The sequence below is a fragment of the Panthera pardus genome, unplaced genomic scaffold, assembly GCF_024362965.1.
Source record: "Panthera pardus isolate Hobbes unplaced genomic scaffold, ASM2436296v1 HiC_scaffold_26, whole genome shotgun sequence".
Lineage (NCBI taxonomy): Eukaryota > Metazoa > Chordata > Mammalia > Carnivora > Felidae > Panthera > Panthera pardus.
In genome coordinates this window covers 6541417-6569091 of record NW_026526832.1, presented here as the reverse complement: position 1 = coordinate 6569091, position 27675 = coordinate 6541417, and the positions used below count along the sequence as shown (strand labels likewise).

At 39.3% G+C, this 27675-nt stretch overlaps 1 protein-coding gene across 9 annotated transcripts in view; it reads left to right on the top strand.

The window, feature by feature from the left end:
* EML4 (EMAP like 4) overlaps nucleotides 1-27675 on the top strand; it is a 159442-nt gene that overhangs the window by 128504 nt on the left and 3263 nt on the right. For all 9 annotated transcript variants that reach the window (XM_019446369.2, XM_019446383.2, XM_019446393.2 and 6 more), the window contains 8 exons: nucleotides 776-901; nucleotides 1204-1335; nucleotides 2042-2109; nucleotides 12404-12492; nucleotides 13827-13924; nucleotides 23613-23700; nucleotides 24207-24305; nucleotides 26915-27045. In XM_019446369.2, coding sequence (XP_019301914.1) covers nucleotides 776-901; nucleotides 1204-1335; nucleotides 2042-2109; nucleotides 12404-12492; nucleotides 13827-13924; nucleotides 23613-23700; nucleotides 24207-24305; nucleotides 26915-27045 — 831 coding nt within the window. The remainder of the gene's footprint in view (nucleotides 1-775; nucleotides 902-1203; nucleotides 1336-2041; nucleotides 2110-12403; nucleotides 12493-13826; nucleotides 13925-23612; nucleotides 23701-24206; nucleotides 24306-26914; nucleotides 27046-27675) is intronic.

Below are 27675 nucleotides of genomic sequence, written 5' to 3'. Positions count from 1 at the left end.
CCATGTAACGCATATGAGATTGATCTCCCAAGGAGTCCTATAAGGACAGTTATAACACTTCACAATATATTGCTTTTTAGTTAACAAATTTCACATGGGCTATTCTTACATTTTTATTCTTACAACAATTAAGAATAGGTAGGGCATATATTATTATTTCCCCATATTACAGATAAAGAAATTCGTCTTAGGCTAGCTAAATGATGTACCCAAAATAACATAACTGGTAAATAACACCACCAGACCACACTTTTCATGTGGTCTAATAGAACTTTTTCCTTTTTCCCCTACTTCTAGCCCTTAACTCTTGAGATCATATAAAATATAAATATAAAAATTGACTAAAGCAGGGGCGCCTGGGTGGCTCAGTTAAGTGTCCAACTCTTGATTTCGGCTCAGGTCATGATCGTGGGATTGAGCCCTGTGTCGGAATCTTCACTGACATTGCAGAGCCTGCTTGGAGTTCTCTCTCACACTCTCTCTCTACCCCTCCCCAACTCGTATGCTCATGTGCACGTTTTCTCTGCCTCTCAAAGTAATTATTTTTTTTAAAAATTGACTAAAGCAAAGAATGTTGATAATAATGCATGATAACTTCTGTGTAATAAAATGTAATTGAACAAATAAACTTATTAGTATAATATTACCATATGACTTTCAGTTTTGGAATTTTGTCATTTATTACCCCATAATTGCTTACAGCTATAAATGCAGTCTTCAGGTAGTAATTAATGCATGTTATTATCTATGGTGACTTTACAAATTTATCTTTTAGGTTCCTGATCAGTATGGAACAATCAGAGCTGTAGCAGAAGGAAAGGCAGATCAATTTTTAGTAGGCACATCACGAAACTTCATTTTACGGGGAACATTTAATGATGGCTTCCAAATAGAAGTACAGGTAAGATGTATGATTGTAACCAATTCTTCTAAATGTTTATTTTAGAGCGCATTCATGAGCAGCAGGGGGCGGGAAGAGGGCAGAGGGTGGGGGACAGAGGATCTGAAGCAGGCTCCACGCTGGCAGCAGAGAGCCTGATGTGGGGCTCAAACTCCCTAACCATGAGATCATGACTTGAGCTGAAGTTGGATGTTCAACCAACAGAGCCACCCAGGTGCCCTGATGTATGATTTTAATCATTAACTGAATATTTTTGATGATACCCTTTGTTTCTTATAACAGTGAGTGTATTTCATTTTCAGGGTCATACAGATGAGCTTTGGGGTCTTGCCACACATCCCTTTAAAGATTTGCTCTTGACATGTGCTCAGGACAGACAGGTGTGCATGTGGAACTCAGTAGAACACAGGCTGGAATGGACCAGGCTTGTAGATGTGAGTAAAACAAAATGTGTTATAATCTCCCCACAGAAACTCCCCAAACGTCAGTTGGGAGCAGCAAAGGAAAAAGGACTCAGCATTAATTACAACCAAGTATATTTATACAGTTTAGTAAAGGGGATGAAATAAGAATGAAAGTGTAATGTGAACCCAGTTTAAAGAAGCAAATTAGGGCAAAAGCTCAATTTTTCTGTCAGTTTCAGAAAAAAAAAATCAAAAAAATTTCACATATTTATGGAGCATTAATTGTTACAGAATGTTTGGGCCTCTGGTGGTGTTGCAGTTGGACTCTATGTAAGCACTGCTCACTAACAGACTCTACTATCTGCTTTTTGAGTTGATCTCTCACTGTATTTTCTCCCTACCCCACCCAGACATCCACCTTTTCTAGCCTAAGTGTGTATACACGTTCTTTGCAGACTAAGGAACTGTATACATGTTTGTTGTTATTATCCTTATTATTACACTGCCTAGCCACAAGCTGGCTGTCCTTTTCCCTCACCACTTTGCCCACATACCCTTCCTGCTCTGAAATTCTTTTACCTCATATCCATGTGATGTTTTTCATTGGCTACAATAAAGTTGATCGGAATTCTATGATTATATGAAACCAGTTATTTTCAGATGTCTTTGCCACTATCCCATAGATCTAGGGGGACTTTCTCATGTACTCCCCAACAGCTGTCTGTCTCTCTTCTAGGAACCAGGACACTGTGCAGATTTTCATCCAAGTGGCACAGTGGTGGCCATAGGAACGCACTCAGGCAGGTAGGGTCTTGAAGGGAAATGTGAGCTGAGTAATCTGAAGTGGTGGGATGATTAACTTATTCAGGAATGTTCTCAGTCTGATCTAGAGAATTAATCTCTTAAGTGGCATATGAATATGCGTGTTGCTCTTACCTGCTATGTATCCTCATTCAATCATTCCGTAATTGTTTCTTGAGCACCTACCATTTGTTGGACACTCCTGTGGGCATTCAGACTACTTCAGTGTGCAGAACAAAAATCCCTGCCCCTTTGGAGCCCATGTTTTACTATGTGTGGGTGGAGGCAGAATAAAAAATAAATATTATAACGAATTAAGTTAAAAAATGTTAAAAGTCATGAAGGTAGGGGTGGGGCACTGAGTATATTAAGAGGGATTGGGAGAGGGTGCAGTTGCAAAATGATAGAGTGGTTAGGATAGGCTTCATTGAGAAAGCGGTAATTCTGCTGACTTGACTCTCCTTGGTGGAACTTTTTATGGTGTCAGAAAATTTGTCATCTCTTTTTTTTTTTTTTTTTTTTTTGGTTTATTTATTTTTGAGAGAGAGAGAAAATGCAAGTGGGGTAGGAGCAGAGAGAGGGAGACACATAACCCAAAGCAGGGTCCAGGCTCTGAGCTGTCAGAGCCTGACGAGGGGCTCAAACTCACAAACTGTGAGATAATGACCTGAGCCTAAGTTGGATGCTTAACCGACTGAGCCACCCAGGCACCCCTTTACTCATTTTTTTTTTAAGGAAAGGGATTTGAAGCTGAAATAACCTAATTGAACTTTTATAAATTGCTCTATAGCTTTTGTCATCCTGTCTTTTTTTTTTTTAATTTTTTTTTTTTTAACGTTTATTTATTTTTGAGACAGAGAGACAGAGCATGAACGGGGGAGGGGCAGAGAGAGAGGGAGACACAGAATCGGAAACAGGCTCCAGGCTCCGAGCCATCAGCCTAGAGCCCGATGCGGGGCTTGAACTCACGGACTGCGAGATCATGACCCGAGCTGAAGTCGGACGCCCAACCGACTGAGCCACCCAGGCGCCCCCATCCTGTCTTTTTTTAATGTTACACAGATAGATAATAAAGGTTTATTTCCTGAAATTGTTACTAATTACTTGTCTTTACAGACCTTACATAGTACCTGTCATTAATAACCTTAATAAGTAACATGTATTTATTACCTGTATATTCTTGAGTCCTTTTTATTGCCTCTGCTAGTAAGAAGCCCTCATCACAGCTAACTTAATTTCTTTATTAAAAAGGCAGAAGAAAAATATGAAGTAAATTTCCAAAAGTTAAACCGATAGGAAATGTGGAATGCTGATTTCTGATGAGGTGAAACTATCTTGAACACACTTATACAAATACTTTTGTTTATATGATAAACATTTCAAATCAGCCAGTTCATTTAATTCTAAAGTTAGTCATCTGGAGTTTGTTGTTGTTTTTTTTTTATAGCAAGTTTTCCCCCTTTGGTTGTTGGATACAAATTAACACCTCTAGAAAGTCAAAACGTTCAAGTTTCTTCTCCTTTATAGCACTACAAATCTTTCAGAATCATGGAAAAACAGATCTCTAATGATAAACTGTGAAACATGGGTATGTAATAGAGATGCTATCTGACTGATTCTGAAATAATTGTATTTTAGAATTAGGGTGCTAGGGAGGGAGATTAAGTGAAACTCGCAAATATAGACAGCTTTACTATCTCAGATTTCTCCAAAATGCATGTTGGTATTAGATTATTACTTCAACTTAGGTATATGGCAGGTCACTTTGTAGGATTTGATGGAAATTATTTTTTATTTTACACAAAAGTCTTAGGCACATAAGAAACAACCTGAGCTAGAAAGTATATACAACTCGTTTTCAGAAAACCACAAAGGAGTTCACTTCAGATTTTTTGGGCAGCTGAACAAATGTCAACAAATGCTGAAGCTAAGACCTTGTACTAAATTATTTTTATATATTTCTTTAAATTTTCACAAGAGTGCAACAAAATATTTATTAATATCTCCATTGCACAGACACGAAACCAAGACCCATAGAGCTTATCACTTGAAATTGAGCTAGGATTTGAACTCAGGTTCTATATGGTTCCAAAGCTGATCTCTTTCCACGACTCCATCAATGCTCCTTGACACATGCTTATAGTGTTTGTAGCGTTACTTAGAAGTATTGTAAGGAAAGTTTACCTTTGAAGGTTAAATCACTGGCTGACAGATTTTAGAAACATTTACTATTTATACAAAGAAATTAAACACTGAATAGAGTGCAAGGGGTAAAGGGATTTGAGTCATTGAGACACAGCACTTCATTCAGTGAATGGAGCCGGGGGTGTGTGCGTGTGTGCAATATATACAGAGCCCCAATTTTTAAGGAAAAACTAATCTGATTTAAATACACTAAAGTTATTTTCTAAGATTTACATAGCTGTAAAGTCGTCATTAACCAGCTTAAAATGAAAAGTCACTCATTTAATTTAAGTGACATAAACTAAAGTCAATCATTTCCTCTTGGAGGTGTGAGTAGAAAACACCTTATAAATGAGAGTGATGCTGGAGATTATTTAGAATCTAAGAGAAATGTCATTATGCATGTTCATTCTGTACGTTATTCCTGTCTTTGGTTTCACATCTAGTTAGATCCTGTTGATTCCCAGAGAACTTTCTCTTTTATTTTTATTTTTTACCTGGGTCTGTGAATACCTGGCTCTAGTGTCTAAACTGAAAATTCCTCAGTGTAGCCAGATCAGATTATGATCACTGACCCCTCAGCCTGAAAAAAAAAAAAAAAAAAAAAAAAAAGTCATACACTTAGGGCAAGGAATTTTTTTTTTTTAATATAATGCAACACGTGCATGATCCAGAGAAGGTGACTAGCAAAATCTTTAAAGATCTTTTCGTGTCCAAATCTAGAAATCTACTTGTTGGAATCAAGAAGTAAGCACAAGTGTAGATAAATTATTATAGTGATAAATAAAATTATCATTTAAAGCAATGTATATAACTGGGGTGCCTGGGTGGCTCATTCGGTGAAGCATCCCACTTAGTCTCAGGTCATGGTTTCATGATTCATGAGTTTGAGCCCCACGTTGGGGTCTGTGCAGACAGCTCAGAGCCTGGAGCCTGCTTCAGATTCTGTGTCTCCCTCTCTCTATGCCCTCCCCCTACTTGCTCGCTCTCTCTCTCTCAAAAATAAAACATTAAACAAAATTTTTTTAAATAATGTATTACTGTTACAATTTCTAAGAGAAACAAAAGTGCATACCCCTAAGGGGACATAGTTCTTCCTTAATGTGCTAATCCTCACATAATAAGGATCCTTTTTAACAGCTTTATTGAGGTATATATAACTCATATATCATAAAAGTCACCCATTTAAAGTATTATATTATTTGTGGCCAAGTAATATTCTGTTGTAGGATATACCTTCATCAGGTAGTTGGTAGATATTTAACTTATTTCCACTCTTTGGCTAGTATGAATACTGCTGCTATAAACGTTCATATACAAGTTTCTGTGTGGACATATGTTTTCAACTCTCTTGAGCATATAATAAGGAGTAGAGTTGCTGGGCCATGTGATAACTCTGTGTTTAACATTTTGATGAACAACCAACTTGTTTTCCACAGTAGCTACGTCATTTTACAATTCCACCAGCAAAGTATGAGGGATCCAGTTTCCCCACATGTCCTCCAGCTTTTGTCATTGTATTTTGATTATAGCCATCATAGTGGATGTGAAATGCTTTTTTGTTATGGTTTTGACTTGTATAGCCTCTTTAGAGAAATGTCTATTCACATCCTGTGCCCATCTTTGAACTGGTTTGTCTTTCTTTTCTTGAGTTGTAAGGATCCTTCATATATTCTGGATTTAGTACCTTATCAGATATATGATTTGCAAATATTTGCTCTTGTTCCAAGGATTGTCTTTTTGCTTTCTTGATGGTAACATTTATGACACAAAAGTTTTAAAGTTTTATATAGTCCAATTCATCTATTCTTTCTCTTGTTTCTTTGTCATAAGGATATACTCCATTGTTTTATCTTAGGAACTTTATAGTTTTAGCTCTTACCTTTAGGTCTCTTGATTCATCTTAAGTTAATCTTCGCATATGGTGTAAGGCAGATCTCCACCTTCATTCTCTTGCATGTGGGTATCCAGTTGTTACAGCAACATTTCCCCCACTGAATGGTATTGATGCCCTTGTCGAAAGTCAGTTGAATAAATGTATTTGTTTCCATCTGGATTCCGAATACTATTCCATTGGTCTATATGTCCATCCTTGTGGCAGTACCACAGCCTTGATTATTGTAGCTTTGTAGTAAATTTTGAAGTTAGGAAATGTGAGTCCTCCAACCTCCAACTTTGGGGGGGGTGGTTTTTTGCTTTTTTGTTTTGTTTTCTTGAGGTTGTTTTGGCTATTCAGGATCCTTTGAATTTCCACATGGATTTTAAGATCAGTTTTATCCATTTCTACAAAGAAGCTAGCTGGCATTTTGATAGGAATTTTTTTCAGTAGGCCAGTTTGGGGAATGTCAGTATCTTAACAATATTAAGTCTTTTAATTTATGAACAGATGTTTTTCCATTTATGGAGATCTTCAGTTTCTTCCAAAAATGTTTGTTTTTATTTTAAATTCCAGTTAGGTAATATACAGTGTAGTATTAGTTTCAGGTGGGGGCGCCTGGGTGGCTCAGTCGGTTAAGTGCCTGACTTCAGCTCAGGCCATGGTCCCGCAGTTCGTGAGTTCAAGCCCCACGTGCTTGAATAGCTCAGAGCCTGAAGCCTGCTTCGATTCTGTGTTTCCTCCCTCTCTACCCCTCTCCTGCTCATGCTCTCTTTCTCCCTCAAAAAAAAAAAATAAAAATTTAAAAAAACATTGAGTTTCAGGTGTACAACGTATGTAGTGATTCAACACTTCCATGTAACACCCAGTGCTCGTCACAAGTGCACTCTAATCCCCATCACCTATTTCACCCACCCCCTCACCCACCTCCCCTCTGGTAACCATCAGTTTGCTCTCTGTAGTTAAGAGTCTGTTTTTTGGTTTGCCCCTCTCATTTTTCCCTTTGCCCGTTTGTTTCATTTCTTAAATTCAACATGAGTGAATTCATATGGTATTTGTCTTTCATTGATTGACTTAATTCACTCAATGTTATGTCCTCTAGGTCCATCCGTGTTGTTGCAGATGGTAAGGTCTCGTTCTTTATGGCAGTTGAATATTCCACTGTGTATTTACCACACTGTCTCATTTTTTTAAATTTGGGTTTCTTCTTTTAGTTTTTTTAAGTTCATTTATTTTTTGAGAGAGAGAGAGCCAGAAACCACACATGAGCAGGGCAGGACCAGCAAGAGAGGAAGAGAGAGAATCCCAAGCAGGCTTCAAGCTGTCAGTGCAGAGCCCGACATGGGGCTCAATCTCACAAACCTGTGAGATCGTGACCTGAGCCCCAACCAAGAACAGGTCATTTAACTGACTGAGCCACCCAGGCACCCCTAAAATTTGGGTTTCTTGATGGGATTTAAAGTTTTTCATAGAACTAACAATAAATGTAAACCTGAACTATTATGAATTTGGAAGTTTATAATCTCTGAATTATTGGTAAAAATACATTCTGCTTGATTTTTCCAAGACCCCAGTTGACTATCCTTCCCCTTCCTGTTTTTTGAAACCAGTTTTTCAAAGGCACTTAATCTTTATACCACCTCTGGACCTCAGAGGAACCACAGATACCATCCCATCAGGATGTCAGGTCTATATCAACTCAGAATTCTCCAAGTAGCTTTCACAGAACTTTACTCTGGTCTTGGGTTCTATTTCCAACCAACATACAGTATTTAAAGAGTGAGTTTTTGCCATAGTCATTTTATAGGCTGGTGAATGGAGGTGAGACCCACAGAATTAGAGAAATCAGTAGACCTGAGGATAAGGAGAATAAAAAGCAAGGGTTAAAGTTGAAAATTGTTTCAAAGAAAGGAATCCACAAAATTGAGTCAGTATATAGAACAAGTATGTTCTATACATAGTAATGTACTATACATAGTAATGTATAACATATACGGATGGAGAGTGGACAGACTCAGAGAAATGACTTCAGAGAAGATCCCAGAATTTCTTCTGGTCTATAGTGATAGTGACAGCTTTGACAAGGAAGCAAGCTGGGAAAGTGAGCCTGATTACTGGGCGGGTAAAGAATTTAGTTGATCTGGAATCATAAAACCTTTGACCTGGAGAGACTTAAGTGATCTGGCTCAGCTCCTCAAATTTGATGGTGACTATAACTTTGGCAAGCTAGCAATGTAGCTAATAACTAAGTTCTTCTTGATACCTAAACAGTGGAATCCAAACTTGTTAGCCTGGCCTTTAAAAAAAATTTTTTTAATATTTATTTTTGAGAGAGAGAGAGAGAGAGAATGGAAGAGAATGAGAGAGAGAGATAATATGAGTGGGAAAGGGACAGAGAGAGAGAGAGAGAGAGAGAGAGAGACGGAGAAAATGAGTGGGGGAGGGGCAGAGAGAGAGGGAGACACAGAATCTGAAGCAGCTCCAGGCTCTGAGCTGTCAGCACAGAGCCTGACATGGGGCTCGAACCCACAGACCATGAGATCACGGCCTGAGCTGAAGTCGGGCATTCAACCGACTGAGCCACCCAGGAGCCCCTAAACTTGTTAGCCTGGCCTTTAAAGCTCATTAAAAATCTTTCCCTCAGCACTCTAGCCAGCATGGTCAAGTTGTTGTCCTTTATAAACATGCCAGCCCTTTTTGTAGTTTCTTGTCTAGTGCTCTCCACCTGTCTGTTTCTTGCCACATTTGGTACAATGAAATCCTAGACCACCCATCTCCACAGTGACTACACCCTGCTCTGAGACTTCATAAACCTTATAACTTGTATAATTCGTGTTACTTTCAAATATTTACCACTTTATGAACTCATTCTGACTCCTCAATTAGATTATAAACTATTCTGCCTCCTTTGCTAACTCCTTTTTTCTCTGGATCTCTGAATGTTAGTGTATCTCAAAGACATAGAGCACTTTCCATGCATCATCTCCTTCCCTTGTGTGATATTAGTGAAAAGCCCAAGGGTCAGAGGCTCTGTCACCTGACTGGTTGGTTGATAACTGGTCAGATGTTTTGAAATCAGAGCATATCATTGTTTTTTATTTGTAAAATAAGAAGGTTGAGTTGGGCTTCTCTTCCCCCTGTTTTGTAGCTTTACATTTTTCTGATTATAAAAGCCATATTCCTGTTCTTATAAGTAGAAGATCATAAAGAAGGAGGGGGACAGCGCAGGGCATGGGGGAATGGGTTACAAACCTGCCACCCAGAGGACACACTTTATATGAGCATGAATATTTTTTTAACTCCTATTATGAATGTATATATTCATTTAGGGATTTTAAAATACGATACTGTCCATCTCTAAAATCTTGATTCTTTTCTTGCCACTAAAGACATCAATATAGTATCTTTTTAAAAAGATAAATGATGGTACTACATTTTGGTACTTGACCACAAGTCAGATTAAGTGTATGACCAAAGATTTCCAGTCTGTGATACATTTAGAATAGGATCCATTAGGTCCTACAGGACGTAAAAGTCCCAATAATGATTCCAAATTATCTTAAAGCAGAAGCTTGGTCCCAGTGTATATATTCCGTACTGGAATAAAAATACATACAGTTCAGCACAGAGAAAACGTAAATATTTCTTGAAAATTCCCTTTGCTATAGAATTTCTCGTCTTCTGTGTACATTTATTAGAAACAGAGGTCCTGGGCCCAAAAGTCTTTTCTGAAAGGTAGAACATAATTCATGTAATGGAAAGGGTAAGACCTTTAAAATTATTGCTAAGGTCCTTATGGAAGTTGGATTCTTTCTATAGCAAAGTTGTTGAATTACTTGCCTAAAGCAGATTAATTAACTTTTGGTATATAATTAAAGAAATAGAAAACGTAGGCAAGGTTTTTATTTTATTTTGGATCGCTACCATCTCTAATCAGTAAACAACGCAGAGCTTTAGGTGTCTACATCTTACACCAACAGACATTCTGGGTTTTTGTTTTTGTTTTGTTTTCACTACCTTTTAAGGGAATTCCAAAAAGAGAAAATTATTTGCAGTTTTCCTAGGAAGATTAAACTGACTTGGAAACAGTCTTAAAACAGTAGTTGGGGCTCTCCAAATAAAGAATGGCAATTTTGAAATGCCTGAGAAAGTATAATAAAGTTTCCATAAACTCATTAAAAACTTGAAACATGATACTTACAGTGTGGTGTTGTCATCTCATTGTTCTTTAGGTCTGTCTGTTCAGTCTGAGTTGGAATATTTTGTGCCCTTACTCTGAGAAGGCAATTCACTTGGCTTCACCTTTGGCATTTCTTGGCTCAGATGAGTTTCACGGTGGTAGCTATAAAAATTGATTAATGAAGGGGCGCCTGGGTGGCTCAGTCAGTTAAACATCCTACTCTTGATTTCAGCTCAGGCCATGATCTCATGGTTCGTGAGTTCAAGTCCCACATTGGGCTCCTTCCTTGCTGACAGTGTGGAGCCTGCTTGGGATTCTCTCTCTCTCCCTCTCTCTCTCTCTCTCTCTCTCTCTCTGCCCCTCTCCTGCTTGTGCGTAAGCGTGCTCTTTCTTTCTCTCTCTCTCTCTCAATAACTAAATCAGTCTTTTTAAAAAATTGATTAATGAATTACATTCTCAGAAGAAACCTATAATCTGTGGGTACTGTCTAGTTGCAGTAAAGTTACACACCTTTTGAAATGGAAATGATCAGCAAACTTGCAGCATAGAGCTTCAGAGTCAGTTTCCTATTTTGGCCATAAGTATTCATAATTCTATAGATGCTATTTCTCTTATCCATGTAGCAGACAGAACTTATAAATTAGGCTAGCTACCTAGAAGCTTGCACCCTTAGTTCACAAGCTACTCAAACGCACTCAAAATTAGAGAGGGAGAGAGCCAAACCATAAGAAACTCTTAAAAACTGAGAATAAACTGAGGGTTGATGGGGGGTGGGTGCTGGGCATTGAGGAGGACACCTGTTGGGATGAGCCCTGGGTGTTGTATGGAAACCAATTTGACAATAAATTTCATATTTTAAAAAATGTATTTCTTTTATCTGAAGGGGAAATGGTCTCTTTCCAGGTTTTAGTTTTAAGACTTCAAAATTGTAAGGAACTGTCATTATGATTTCTATATTGGCTGATTTTAGTGGTGAATTTTTCCATCTTAAAAACAAAACTTGTTGCTTTTTTCCTTGCCAAAACTTGGCTTTTGTCATGTTCAAGAGTTATGTTATACTTGTTTATTCATTCTCCATGTGTGTATTTAGTGACTGATACGAGCCAGGCAATGCCCAACTCTAAATTCCTCCAACTAGCTGTGTGTGCTGTCTGTACCCTGCCCTCCTCTCACTTACCCAGTCTCTAGTTGTCTGTCCTTAGTTCCCAGTCTTTGCTTTATACCTTGTATCTTGCCATGCTTTTCTGAAACACATCCCCCTCCTTCAAGTGCTCTTATAAAAAGGTTTGATAAGTCATTTATTATATAGTGGAATTTAAGTCATTATTTAACCTCCGAAAAGCTTTTACATTTTGACTTTTCCTGTAAATGTGAATGAAAAACTATTTTTGAAAGAATTGAGCTGTGTGCATGTATGGAGGTATTGGAAGGGCAGAGCGCCCCCTGGTGATTCATTTGAAATCACACCAAATGAATGACCCTCTGCCTTCCCCTCCCACCTTCATACTGTCTGTGCTCCTTCCCATCTCCATAGCTGTGCAGCTGTCACTCTTCCTGCTTGAACTGCCTGTACCTCTTTCCCGCAGCATTCAGCTCAACGAGTCCTACATCCTTCCTAAAGGTTTTTCTGTGTCCTCTATCATTCACTTCCATTCTATGAGTTCCTCTGTTGTATATGGTCACCATCACTGAGATTGGCACTTAATTGTTCTTTGTTTCAGTTGGCTCTTTTCTTCTTCCCCATCTCGAGTATAATCTTGAAAAAAATTAATCCTGTCATCTTAACTTTGTGTTTAGATGGTGCCTAGCAAAGAGACACAGTTGGCATTCAATGAATACCTAAATAGAAATGAGAACATGCCTAGGCCCACATATTTATATTGTATTTAGCAACACTCTGCAAATGAGTTCATCCTTCATTAGAAGGACACATGTCATCATGTTATACTTCAGGGCATTGTTAAAATTCGTTAAAGTTTTTTAAAAGGGAAAAAAGCAATTTTTTTTTCTTTAAGTGCTGACATCTAAAGAAAATTTTGATTTTTACTTCTTAATAGGTGGTTTGTTCTGGATGCAGAAACCAGAGATCTAGTTTCTATCCACACAGATGGGAATGAACAGCTCTCTGTGATGCGCTACTCAGTAGGTAGGCAGATTGACCCCCCCCCCCATCCTGGCATTCACAGCATTTCTCTGAAAGTGCATTTTTTCACTTCCAATAAAACTATTTTTTTTCCTACTCTCTAGACTTGTTAAGTATTGAATATGTTTCCCCCAGTATCAGATTAAATTCTGCAGGAGACTGCAAAAGAACTTCTAAAGTTAAACAACATTATAAATCATCAAGCAAATTTAGAACAAACTGTTACAACTGCTTTTGCAATTGAAAGCAGAATATAGTACAGTCAAATCCCATTTTAGGGGAATTACACACATACTTAGAATTTTGGATAGGTATTAGACTGACTGTTACATCTATTTAGCAACCTTTTTTTATATGTAAGAAAATAAAAATTATAGTAATGTTCAAAATACACTGTGATAGAACCTATTCAGGTTCTTTAAAATCTAGTTACATTATTACTGGCTACATAGTAATGATTGGTTTTGTTACTTAGATAAAATACTCAGCTCATTATAAGAATTTGATAAATTCATTTAGCCTTATTTGAATAATTCTTTACACCTTATTCAAAATATTAATTATGTTCTCACAGTATTCCAATTCCTTTTCCCCATTATTAATATGGTTTTGATTCATATTCTTCCCTGGAGTTAGTGTGAGTGACTTTTGCTTATATTTGAAAATCTATTCCAGTAGTTGTTGGATCAGTGTGGGATCCAAAGGATTTTTTTGATTGCTTCTAAGTTGTTTCAAAGGAACCACAGAATACTGTTCTCTGAGTTGAACGTGGAAGGAAAAGTATTTGCTTCAAGCTATAAGCCTGGCAAGTTATCTTAAGGCAGAAAAGGTATTCTGTTTGGTTTTTTAGTCTCTACTAACAAATTACTGCAAGTGTAGTAGTTAAAAATCCAAAGGTCAGTTAGACTTTATTGACCATCTGTAAAGTGGTAAGAACAATAGAAGAGACCATGAAGGAAGAGAATATAGTCCATTCCCAAGAGACTATAGTTAGAGAAGTTATGTATGCTCCACTGAAATGAGCAATTGTACCCTCGGCTTGTGAGTACTGGGTACCTAGACCCATAAGAACAGGTTAACTTTCCTGGGGCCATATTGTAGCTACCTAGAAGAAGATGAGGCTAGGGTCCAAGGCCTGTGAGTTCTCTGAAAAAATGACTGTTGTTCAAGTGCGCTTAGTGATGGAAGGATTTATTCATCAAATACCAAATACCAGTTAAATTCATGAGATTTAGCAACATTTGTAAAATAGCATTTAATACAGGTCCAATAAAGTAGCAGCAAATGAATCCATCAGTACATTTCTCTAGTTAACACTTTTTCCTGTCTCATTCTAGATGGCACCCTCCTGGCTGTAGGATCTCATGACAACTTTATTTACCTCTATGTAGTCTCAGAAAATGGAAGAAAATATAGCAGATATGGAAAGTGCACTGTAAGTGGTTGAAGTAAAATAAATTAAGCTGGAAAATTGCTGGAAAATTTTACTTCTGTTAAAAAGTTAAATGTTTACATTGATGTTTCCATTATTTTCTATCTTTCACTGCTTTAAACTTTAATCTCACTCTGTGAAAATGAAGATTACTTGACAGCAAAATACTGCAGTTCCCTGTGTGCTTTAGAAATACTTCTTCTTTTGGGGTTCCTGGGTGGCTCAGTCGGTTAAGCATCCAACTCTTGATTTCATCTCAGGTCATGATCTCAGTAATGAGATCGAGCTCCGTGTTGGGCTCTGTGCTGAGCATGGAACATGCTTAAGATTCTCCCCCTCTCCCTCTGCCCCCTCCTTTGCTCACATGTTCAATTTCTCTCTCTCTCTCTCTCCCAGCCCTCCCCACCCCCCATCTTAAAAAAAAAAAAAAAAAGTTTCTCCTTTTGTTGGGAGTTTAATACTTCTTTCAATTTAAGGCAATTTCTTAAACCACAGCTGTGTCCATAGGAAACCCTTAGAATAATAACACTTCTTAAAAATGGAGTAAGTCAGAAATGAAAGGGCAATCTCACTTTTAATCCCGGTGTCCCACATTCTTGCCCACCCCCAACACCCTGCAGTTTCCTGTGTCACCTCTCTTACCACTAAAAGTAATTTATTAAGAGAGTTAACAGAAGCATATTTCCTTCAATTTGTTGTCCTGATTGAGTAGGTTATCATTGTAAGGTAAAGATTCGATTTAATCCTGTGGACATACTGAGTACTTACCTTATGACAGTGTTCTGCTAATTTAAGAAATGTTCTGGACACCAGGAGTATAAGATTTTTGTTTCTTCAAAAAGTATACATTTGAGCTGAGGGCAGGATAAGAAAGGCAGGTAGTATACTATAGTGTCAAGGGCACATATTTGGGATCAGACTACCTGAATTTGAATTCTTATTTCACCACTTACAAGCTAGTGTGACCTTGGGCAAGTTACTTAAACCTTCTGTTTCAATTTTCCCATCTATAAAAATGAGGATAATAGCAGTTTTCTACTTCACTGGATTAAAATAAGTTAATACGTATGAAGTATTTCAAATAGTGCTTGGCAAATAATAGGTTACTCAGTATGTGGTAACTATTATTTTTATAGAAAATGAGTAGCATGGTATATGTGTTAGGAAATTAGGGCTGAAAACTGATGAATTAGTGATTAGTGGCAGCACAGATCCAAAATAGTTTTAGGGAGAGAAATAAAAGAATTTGTTTTTAGAAGCATGTACATGAGCAAAACCCATTTACTAGTCAGAGAAGAGACTTGTTTATTTATTTTGTGTATGTGCACCTAAAACCAGCCTATAAACAGTCTACAAGCAACCTCAAAGTTTTAGAATTTATCCAAAATTATTTTTTTTGCCTTGACAACAATTATGAATCATTACCCAGTAATCTATTGAAATCTCTTTTAATTGATTTATTATCTTCGTGATGTGGAATAGTACAGTAATGCCTCTTTGCACCACATGAGTAAGTGAAATGCTCCGCTGAAAGGAATTTTCGGTTACTGAGGTTTACCCCACCAGGCACCAAGTTTTTAATTATTTTTTACCTCAACCTTTTAAAAAAGTCCATGTCTTAGTAAACAGAGTATATCAACTATAATTTAATGGTGGAATCATAAAATTTTCCAGGGAGCCTTGTAGCACACACTTGGCTCAGCCCTCATTTTACTGATAAAGAGACTGAGTTTCAGAAAAGATAAAGGACTTGGCCTTGGTTGCATCTTGACATGATGGCAAACTTGGGGCCGGAACCCTCTTCTCTTAGTACAGCAGACTTTCCACTGTAATGATAATGCCTCAGGTTTTTCAGTATTTGTCTCATTGTCCTGAGAATGACCTCGAGAGTGTTGAGAAATGTCTCAATTGCATGAGACTTAGCCTTCTCCAGTTAAGCAGCTTTTATCTTGAAAGCATTTGAAAATATTATTTTGAGATCTCCTTCAGAACTGTTAAAGTTGATAGTGCTGTTTGAGCCTGTAATGAGAGGCTCGGCTACTCTGCTTTTCTAATTATCTTGTGTTTTGTACTTTGCTTCCAGCTGTCACTTCTCCTTGCTGTCTGCTTCCACCAGCTGGTGTTACAGTTTCATGTTGACCGCTTTTATCTGGTGTCTGTTAGGGTAGAGGACAGACAGAACCGAGCTAATGCTGGTTTTGCTGGTAATAGATTTGACTTTAGGCCAGTTAGTTAACTTCTTTAAATCTTGATTTTATTATCTTAAAATTGGACATTTTAATAGTTCCTACTATATAGGATTGTTGTGAAGGTTAGGAACTATTCACGGTTGCAGATACAAATGCTGTTTTCTATTTCAATTCCAATATTTTCCTATTACTAGTCAATATTTTAAGTAACCAAAATAGCTGCAGAAGCCTATTTATTTAGAATTTTTAGAGAATGTCTCTCTAATGAATTAAGCAGTTGGAGCCTGTCCCTCTTGATGGCATCACTTTTTGTGGAAATGTCAGATGAGAATATGACTGGTACCAAGAACACCAAGGAGCATGTCTCAGTAAAAGGCAGCTAACTGATGATGTGTGAGTCCCTCATCGGTGGCTTGCTTGACAAGGTTGTGACAGGCCAAGGCCTTGCTCACTGTAATAAGCTAAAAAAACAAAACAAGACCCTTTTAGAGACATGGGCTTATATCACACAGGTTCTCCTGTGTAAAATACCAATTTACAAGAGCTATAACTGATAAGGGACTGAATCCTAGTTTCCTCTGGCCAACCAGCTTTCCTCTCCATAAGCAGGCCTCAGGAAACCAACTCGTAATCAGAATGCTAGTTTATTCATTTAAAATAAGATCTATAAATGCCAAGGGAACAGGACATGCACATCCTCCAGCCAGTACTTCCCTTTAGACAAAAATTGCATGTGTAACCAGAGTATCATGAGGAAGTGAGCAAGCCTGGCACCTCGATCCCCAGTAGGTCAGTAGCTTCCCCTGGAAGTGGTCCTGGTTCAGGTCCCTCTACCCTAGACCTTAGGTGGTACTGTCCACATTTGCCTCTGCGGCTCTGTTTACGTGCTGACCACCCTGCCGCCGCCACCTGCACAACACTTGCTGTGGACAGATTCATACGTGCGGTCAGGTTGTACTCTAGACTTGCTGGCCTTGGACCTATTAGGGCTCTTGTTTCTTTGCTCTTTTCTGCCTTATTTGATGTCAATTCTAAAGTTTAATTCCCACTGTAGTTTCCATAAACACACAAAATTTATTCTTCCATTTCATTGAAATTTACATGCTGTTATGTAGCAGATATTCCCCCTCAAACACCTCAAGTTTGTTTCTACACATATGGTCCTGGAACTTCTCTTTGAAGGAACCCTAGTGATCTTCCAAGAAATGATCTTCTCTCCATGAGCCTGACCTGTCTGGCTGAGGAATAGAGAGGAAGAGACATAGAATGGAGTCATCCTGGGGCGCCGGGGTGGTTCAGTCAGTTAAGCGTCCCACTTTGGCTCAGGTCTTGATCTCACGGTTCAAGCCCCACACCGGGCTCTCTGCTGTCCGCGTAGGGCCCACTTCGGATCCTCTGTCCCCCTCTCTCTCTGCCTCTTCCCCACGCTTGCTCTCTTCCCCGCTCTTTCAAAAATAAACATTAAAAAAAAAAAAAAGGAATGGAGTCATCCCTCCATACTGTTTCTGTGTGGCAGCCTTTCATTTTCTCTTCTGTGGCCTGTCTGCCATCTCACTTCCCGCGTTTGCCCCTGGGAGCGCACCATCTTCCTGCTGCCCTTGGGTTCTCCACATCCCCTCTAGCACACACCCTGGGCCTACTTGACCAGATCGGTGGCATTTTGTGCCTCTCACTCAGATCGTATAATTTAGGATGACCTTTTGTCTTTCTTTACTTCCCATGAAAGCATCCATCTTCTTAGTGTTTAATACAGACTAGAAAAAGTGGTCTGACTAACCTGTGGGATTCAGGGGTTCATGGTTATATCATATATTCACTGTATAAGCAGTTTGATTTTATAACTGCTGCTATGGAAAAGTTTATAAAAAGGCTTTGGATTCAGAAGCTCTTTTTAACTTCTGCAAAGCCCCAGGGTTTGGGGGTGGGGCTGGGCCGGGCTAGTATGGATCTGATTTTCTTTGCTTTGTATATGGGGCTTCTCTTGATTTTATAGCTTAGAAGAATTTGAAGACTGCTGGTTGGTTATCTGAAATACCTTTGAGGATTGTGAGGTTTTATAGTTTTGTTGCTTTCCATACAGTGTTTCTTTACCTCAGCTTTTCCTGTGCTATTTTGAAAATGTACTGAAAAAGTCCTTACTTATAAATTCTTTTTCTGAAATGCTACTTTTAAATTACTTTCTGCTCATCTTCACTGTTAGAGAAATGAGTAAAAGATAAGCATGATTTAAATGCTGTGTTTCATTTGGTCCAGACATCTCTGACCTGGGCTTAAACTCTGGCTCCACCAATTCTTTTTTATAATAGTGACTTCAGAAAAGTTATGTAACCTCTCTTTGCCTCCTGGACTTGCTCATCTGCTAAGTGGGCGTCCTCCTGCAGGCTCCTGGAAGATTGAGAGTTGACCGTGTATGCCCTGTGCATAGAATGTTCTCTGCTCAGTGTTGGGTGCCATCAGCAGCAGCATTGTTCTCAGTAACTAGATGAGACAACCCCGGGTGTTACATAAGGGTGTCTTTCAGCATTTAATATGAATCTATGAAAGTTCAAAAATAGTTTTCTAATTGTGGATAATTGTGCATTTTCCTTGAAAGAGTTTAAGTGTTCTGACCAACCTAAAGTTTCTACTCTGTTTGCAGTGGGATGCTTTTTTTATGATGCCTTTTTTTTTTTTTTTGAAAATTTTCTAAATTTTATTTATGCTTATTTCTATTTGAGAGAGAGAGGCTGGAGAAGGAGTAGAGTGAGGGAGACAGAGGATGTGAAGCAGGCTCTGCATTGACAGCAGAGAGCCTGACATGGCGCTCGAAATCATGAATCGCAAGATCATGACCTGAGCCAAAGTCGGGCACTTAACCGACTGAGCCACCCAGGCCCCCAAGGATTAAGATGCTTTTATTCTGCCCCTGAGTGCCAGCACACTGGCGTTGTCTTTGACTCCAATTCTTGGTAAAAGGATTTAACACATTCTGAGACCTTAGCGTAGAAAATGTAATATATTGAAGGTGCAGTGGTGTACTATTACAAAGTCTGTCCTGATAGGAAAGAAATGCTGGTAAAAGTAAGGTCCTTTTTGCCAGGATTTTGGTAATTGAAAATATACATCAAAAAGAGAAGCATAAAAGAGTCTTTAACAGTCTGCTTAGAAATCTCCAAGAAAACGGGGCACCTGGGTGGCTCAGTTGGTTAAGCGTCCTGTTGATTTCGGCTCAGGTCATGATCTCATGGTTGGTGAGATCAAGCCACACATTGTGCTCTATGCTGACAGCGCGGACCCTGCTTGGATTTCTGTCTGTCACCCCTCCCCTCTCTCTCTGCCCCTCCCCCACTCATACTCTCTCCCTCTCTAAATAAATAAACATTAAAAAAAAAAAAAATCTCCAAGAAACTAATCCAGTATGGGATTAGGATTCAGTGTTCGTGTAACAGGATATATTGCAGTAAAAAAATGAGGGATGTGTTATCATTTAAACAAAAGTCATCAGGGACATAGGATCTTCCTTTCTTTGTATTCTGTCATTCTCCAGTCATCAGATCTAGTTCCAGGAGGAGAGGATCAGAGCAAGGGGAAAAGACACTGCTCCTCCTAAATCAGTTCTCTTAAAGTTTCCCTAGAAGCCCCACTCAGTGATTTCTGCACCACCTCTAGCTGCAAAAGAAATTGGGAAATCCAGTGTTTTAGGTGGGCTCTTAACAAAAGGGTGGCAGAATTGGATTGTATAGGAGCTAGCAACCTATTCTATAAAGAATAACTTTCTCTCAGGGCTCCTGGCTGACTCAGTCAGAAGAACATGCAACTGTTGATCTCGGTGTCTTTGAGTTCAATCCCTATATGGGGTGTAGAGACTAATTAAATAAATAAAACTAAAATAGTAATAATAATTTTCCCTCAAACCAGCAAAAGCACATCATAACTTTGATGGGGGAAAAATCCTGTTTGCAATAGCAACCAGAACTGTAGATGCTTTGAGAATAAACCTAGCAAGTAAAGCACAGGAAACATGGCTGAAAAAATAGTTATAACATGTTTCTGGATCAAAAGATTTGATAAAAATAGCTGTTCTCTACAAATTATTGTCTAAATTTGATGCAGTCCTAAATATTTTTTTAAGTTTGTTTGTTTATTTTGAGAGAGAGAAAGCACAAGCTGGAGAAGGTCAGAGAGAGGGGGAGGGGGAGAATCCCAAGCAGGTTCCACACTCTTAGTGCAGAGCCTGACATGGGGCTCAAACTCCTGAACTGTGAGATCTTGACCTGAGCCCAAATCAAGAGTCAGACACTTAACTGAGCCACTCAGGCACCCCCTTATTTAAATTTTCAACATGTTATTTATGATAAAATGTTTTGAAAGTTCATCTGAAATTTTCCACATACCACAAAACTATTCCAGTTGACTGGAGATAGGCAGACTAATGGAACAGAAAAGAAAGTTCAGAAACAGGTATCTGTTTATATCGAAATTTACTAGAGGATAAGAAATATTTCATATCAGTAGGGTAAGAATGGACTGTTCTCTGCATTATCCAATATCACAGCTACTAACTACAACTTTCCATTCATGAAATTAAATACAATTCAGTTCCCTGGGAGCACTAGCCATATTTCAAGTACTCAGAAGCCACAGGTGGCTAGTTGCTGCTGCACTGGACCGTGTATGTCCACACATTTTCATTACTACAGCAAGTTCCGTTAGCACTGCTCTAGATGGTAAGGGGGAGTCATGTCTGGTACCTACTTACAAGGAAAAGGTGAGATCCCTAACTCTAGGCCTTGGAACTTTTTTAAAAAACTCCCCATATAATTTTTAATATATAGCCAGGGTTGCAAGCCACCGATGTAGATGGTCTTCTAGTTGACAAAGATGTAGCTAAAATATCTCTGATTTTTTTCAGAGTAGTCGTCTTGGGTTCCATCACTTGTGATTATTACTGTGATTATTTAATAGCAGTAATGAAAATTCCGGCTTAGAAAATACTTCACTGTTTCTTTTCAAGGAAGTATAGTAAAAGAAAAAAAAAAATTATTTTTTTGAGAGCGAGTAGGGGAGGAGGGATCTTCCTAAGCAGGCTCCATGCAGACTCCAGTGCAGAGTCAGACGCTGAACGAGCTGAGCCTCCCAGGCACCCCACAAGTGTACTAGATTTGCTCCCAACTGTGTGTGCGCCCTTGGGGTGGTATTTGAAGCTACCCTCCCCCAAGCTGTGCCTGTACCTTCCATGGCCTATGAGTTGGGTGAAGCAAGGACACTCTGAGGTGGTGTATGGGAAGGTAACATTACAGATGCCAAACAGTTGCATTTAATCTTTTCTTTGCTTATTTATTGGAATCCATATGAGGGAGAAAATACTCACTTTGTTTTTCTGGTATGAATTGATAACTTCCCCAGGGTCTTTCCTTTATTTGGGTACTTTTGCTACTCAGGAGTCCTTTTTGAGAAGACTTTATACTGACCTTCTAAATATGTTCTATGTCCAGTACAGATGGAGCTACTTGAATATTATGTATACATACAATGCTTTTTTTTTTTATGTTAGAGCGTGCGAGCGCAAGTGGGGGGGGGGGCAGAGAGAGAGGGAGACTGAGAATCTGAAGCAGGCTCTGCACTGCCATCACAAAACCTGACATGGAGCTTGAACCCACAGATTGTGAGATCATGACCTGAGTCAAAGCTGGACCCTCACCCAACTGAGCCACCCAGGCTCCCCTACATATAAGCTTTTGATGCTCTTCTAAATAATGTTACTAAAGCATTTTCACAGAGATCCAGATTATATTTTTAAACACTTCTACGTTAATGTGAATGCTTCTTGGGGGACTGCACTTTGCCTGGGTAATCTAGTGAGATCGGTCCTTCATGTAGTTTTCTTATCTAAGAAGCATGGCTTCTCCTGACACCAGAGCCCAGCGCCATCAGACTCGTGTGCGCCAGGAAGAGGATTTGTGTGAACCCCATCCTTCTGCCATATTCAGAAAATATCCAGTAACCACATGGGTCTTTCGGGCTCTGAAAATTGATTTCTTGTTAAGTTGGTAGATCTCCGTTGTGCCTAGCAAGTGATTCCAAACCTGTTTTCCAGTATACCTCCTCGTCTCTGGTGAGTTCAGGAGCTTCACAGTTCTCAAATTCCCATAATTTAAATTCATTTAAGTGTTTAAATATGTATATTTGCCATACAGCACTGTGAAGGAGATCTTAGCTCCAGGCAGGTGTCGTTAGACTCCAGAAGGATAATGGAGTAATTAGAATGTTTTGTGTGAAACATTAAAAGCTGTGCCTAAGTTATTTTGGATTTTTTAACTTAAAACATAAAATCATGGGTGCAGAAAGCTAGTAATTCAAAAAGTACAATAGAAATTAAATATGTTTTACCATAGATGGTAGGAGATAAAAGTGCTTTTGAGTCTCCATTGACTTTGGTAAACCGTTAAGACCTGTGTGTGATTTATCTTAGAAATCATCAGATGCTTACATAGGAAGCCAACAAAATACAGCATTTGGTAGTTTTTTTGCCTTAATTCCCACAGTGTTAGTAAAACCAGAGCAGAAAAAGATCACGGTCTTGGGGCACCTGGGTGGCTCGGTCAGTTATGCATCTGACTCTTGATTCTGGCTCAGGTCACGATCTCATGGTTCAGGGGTTCGAGCCCCACATCACACTCTGTGCTGACAGCACAGTACAGAGCTTGCTTGGGATCTTTTCTCTCCTCTCTCTGCCCCTCTCCCCAAGCTCACTTTCTCAGAATGAATAGATTAAAAAAAAAAAAAAAAATCACTGCTTAAGGAGTTAATTAGATTGGATCCACTTGTTCTGAAGGAGTACATGTTGGGTGAGTTTTCCCCAGAAATACTCTTTGAGAGTTTTTCTAGGAACCCTCCATATGCCCATATACGTGTGCCATATTCCCCAGCTTCTGGGGTGTACTGTGGATACTAAGCAGCAGCTCCTGGAACCATTACTTCATTCTCATAAATGAAGTCCCTCTAAAGGGGACACCGGTGACTTGAAATAAGGCCTGAGGATATGGTTATCTGTGAAGTATCCTTTAAGGCACAAGTTTAAGAGACTCCTCATTGTTGGAAGTCTGACACAAGTAGTCGGTGCTTGTGGCTGCTATCTGCGTGGAAAGGCCAACAGCATGTTCCCAAGTTCCAAGTGTTTCCACATGTTTCCACTGTGGTGAGATCTCTGTCTTCCAGAGTTCCGCCACAACTCTTCATGTATCACTGGCATCTTTAAATACCTGCCTCTTGGGGCGCCTGGCTAGCTCAGTTGGTAGGGCATGAGATTCTTAAATACCTGCCTCTTCAGTTGCCAGTGAGACATGGTGAGAAAGAACTAAAGACCTGTTGTGAGCCCTGTTCAGTTCTAGAGGCTGTGATACTCCTCTCTGTACTTGAGGAATTCCAGATGAATGGCTACGCAGAGAAAGTATTGGCTAACTATTAAACGACTTATTCAAAACACTGAATGCTTTCCTAATTGTCGCTCTGTTTTTCTCTAGGGACATTCCAGCTATATCACACACCTTGACTGGTCCCCAGACAATAAATATATAATGTCTAACTCAGGAGACTATGAGATATTGTACTGTAAGTATGAACGACTAGATATGGCTGAGATGGGTCTGTCGGGCACAGATGAACAGGCTGTGCAGAGAGTGCGTGCTGGCCTCTCTGATTTGACAAAGCACATGTTACTCTGAGCTAAGGAATGAGACTTTCAAATGTGGTTCACTTCTCCCAGAAAGTAATGAATTAATTTAAATATGTAGATATGTAGTCTTAAGAAATTACTCAGGGAGATTGCTGCTCTCATACAATTTTGTATTTAACAACTTTTCCTGGAGACAGGAAAGAGTATAATGGATAGGCATTTACGCTTCTTAAAGAAGCAAGAACAATTTCAGTGGGGAACAAGTTTGTGGTTCTATGAACGGTAAAGTGAGCACTTTCTTTTCCTTTTTAAATGTGTCTTAATGTTTTTCAGTGTGTGGATTATAAATACAAGTAAACGTGGCTAGTTTGAATCAAGATGCACTTTCAAAAACATTTGTACACAGTCACTATGATTATACTTCCTGTTTCTAAATTTAAAGGGGACATTCCGAGTGGCTGCAAACTAATCAGGAATCGATCAGATTGTAAGGACATCGATTGGACGACATATACCTGCGTCCTAGGCTTTCAAGTCTTTGGTAAGAACATGACACCTGATGAGGAAAAGGTAGTTTGTGGAGTTTTTATGTATAATACTTACTTGGTTAAATTGCTAAGTGAAAAGTAGTCTGTGTATGTTCTTCAGTGTTGTCGCTACTGATGCCAGACTCAGAGAAATTAAGTGTATTAGGATTGAACCATTGTGAAGTGTGTTCTCTGCAGAGTCCAGCAGACTTTTGGTCCTCAATAAATATGAAAGACAATTAAAAGGAAAAAAAAATTTACAATAATAGCACAGATTGTCTTCCCATGTTTTTCCTCCAAGTAAAAACTGAATTTTTTAAATTTGTAAATTTTTAAAATAGCTTTATTGAGCTGTGATTCACATACTACATAATTCATCTATTTAAAGTATACAGTACAGTGGTTTTAGGATATTCAGAGTTGTGTGGCCATCAGCACTGTCTGCTTGTAGAACATTTTCCTCACCCCAAAAAAGAAACCCTCTACCCATTGGCAGTCACTCCCCACCTCTCCCCCTTCCTCTGCCCCCAGCAGCCACTCATCTGCTTTTTCTCTAATGACCTCTGCCTATTCAGTAATTCGTATAAATGCAGTCACACAACGTGTGACGCATTGAAACAGGTTTCTTTGCTATAGACCGTTTTCAGGTTTCATCCACATTGTAACCTGTATGAGCACTTCGTTTTATGGCTGAACAATATCCCGTTGCATGCATATGCCACATTTTGCTTGTCCATTTATCAGTTGATGGACTCTTGAGTTGTTTCTGCTTTTCAGCTGTTATAAATAATGCTGCTGCAAACAAGCATGTGCAAGCTTTCGTATCGGCATGTCTTCATTTCCCTGGAGTATATATCTAGGAGTGGGATTCGAGGGTCAAATGGTAACCTTGTGTTTAACCTTTTGGAGAATGCCAGACTGTTTTCCTGAAGCGGCTGCACCATTTACATTCCCACCAGTGATGTACGAGGGTTCTGTTTCCCCACATCCTTGTCAGCAGTTCTTACTCTTTTGCATATGAATGCATTTAAAGTATAAAGGCATTTTTAGTAGATATTATTTAAAGATAAAATTTGGAGTGCAGGGACACCCAGGTGGCTCAGTTGGTTAAGCATCCGCCTCTCAATTTCAGCTCAGGTCATGATCCCAGGGTCATGAGATCAAGCCCCATGTCAGTCTCCGAGCTGGGCATGGAGCCTGCTTGGGATTCTCTCCCCCCACCCCCACCCCCCTGGTCCCTCCATTTGCGTGCTCTCTCTCAAAAAAGTAAACACAACTGCTATAGAGATGGAGGAGAATGCCTAGACTAGCAAGAAATTTAAAAAATAATCCGGACTAGTCCACATACAGTTTCATTACTCTGGGTGAAACTGAAGCAGTAGCCAATGGCTGGTAATTTACCTAGTTATTTAAAAAAAATGTTTTTTAATGGTCATTTATTTTTGAGAGAGACAGAGCACAAGTGGGGCAGGGGAAGAGACAGAGTCACAGAATCTGAAGCAGGCTCCAGGCTCTGAGCCATCAGCACAGAGCCCGACGTGGGACTCGAACTCACGAGCCACGAGATCATGACCTGAGCTGAAGTCGGTCACTTAACTGACTGAGGCACTCAGGCGCCCCCGTACCTTGTTATTTTAATGAAACAATACTCATTTACTTAGTAAGAGGTGTCAGTTAAGAAGTGTTTTAGGGGCACCTGGGTGGCTCAGGTCATGATCTCACGGCTTGTGAGTTCGAGCCCCACGTCGGGCTCTGTGCTGACAGCTCGGAGCCTGGAGCCTGCTTCGGATTCTGTGTCTCCCTCTCTCTCTGCCCCTCCTCCGCTCATGCTCTGTCTCTGTCTCAAAAATAAACATTAAAAAACTTTTTTTTTAAATAAAGTGTTTTGACTCAGCAAATTTACCGAAAACTTATTTGTTCTTTAGAATAGCACTGAACCATAGGAGGCCAGCATCTCAGCCCTTATACATTCCATAAGTTCCATCTAGTCTAATAGAGTTTTGTGCTAACTACATTGACATGATCACCAGTGCCTCATAATGATTCAGAATAATTAAATTTGTAGTGTCTCTGGACATAAATCCTAGTTACAGGAAAATTCTGTGGGGCAGCATGGTAGACTTGTAGATGGCCTATGCATTTCTATTAAGAATCTTCGAGGTTCTCTTCAAGTGCCCACCTGAAGGGAACAGCAGAGGAGGAGTGTGTGCATTTTACACAGTTTCCCCAGAGTCTCCTTGGAAGAACTAATGCTATGGCTTTCTTTCCGTACCTCACCACACAACTAACTGAGAATTTCCCCTCCAACTAGAAACTTTAGAAAGGAAGAGCTTATTTGCAGAGGTGAGTTAAACTAAAACAAATGAGTGCCACCTGCTGGGTACTAGTGTCTTTAAATTTTCCATCTTGAGGCTATTTTTGGCTTAATTTTATTATTAGATTTCGGGTAAAACTTCATCCTTTAAAAGAGGTATTGCACTACTAAGAAATTTGTAAGGAAAATGTTAGCAGCTAAGAGTTTGAACACAGATGAAAGTAAGATTCTAAAATGAAATAAGCCTATGTAGTATCACAGTTATATTTTAGACTAATTTTCCTCCACCACTGTGTTTCCGTATCAAAGGTGTCTGGCCAGAAGGATCCGATGGGACAGATATCAATGCACTGGTGCGATCCCACAATAGGAAGGTGATCGCTGTTGCTGACGACTTCTGCAAAGTCCATCTGTTTCAATATCCCTGCTCCAAAGCAAAGGTAAAATCAATATAATGAAAACTAGTGTTGTAGGGCCTTTTGTTGGGGGCTAATTTTGTGTCAGTGATGAGAAGATATGTGCAGAGTTACTCATTACTACCCGTGCTGCTGAGGTGCACAGAGGGACAACAGTGCCCCTTGTAAGTGTCCAGGCAGGCCCTGCTCCTTTTAAGGTCAAGCTGGTGTTTTCTTACTGTTTATCATCTGCTTTTTAAATAATTTTTTAACAGGTTTAATGTCTCCTAAACCTACTAACATACTTTGTTACACATATGATCACCATTATAAAGCTTACGGGATCAGGGTGCCTGGGTGGCTTAGTCGGTTGAACATCCCAGCTCATGATTTTGGCTCAGGTCACAATCCCAGGGTCATGGGATCGAGCCCTGTGTTGGGCTCCATGCTGAGCATGGACCCTGCTTAAGATATTTCTCTATCCCACTGCCCCTCTCCAATAAAAAAATATTAAAAATAAATACATAAGACCAATGGGGCCATTTTCTAAATCAACTACAGTCCTGCCCGCCTAGTAAGTTCTCCCTTAGCCATCTCAGCAGAATAATGGCTAATGTCTGTATAAGTATACCAAACTGATATCCAGAAGAGACAGACTGTTCGTTATTTTTTAAA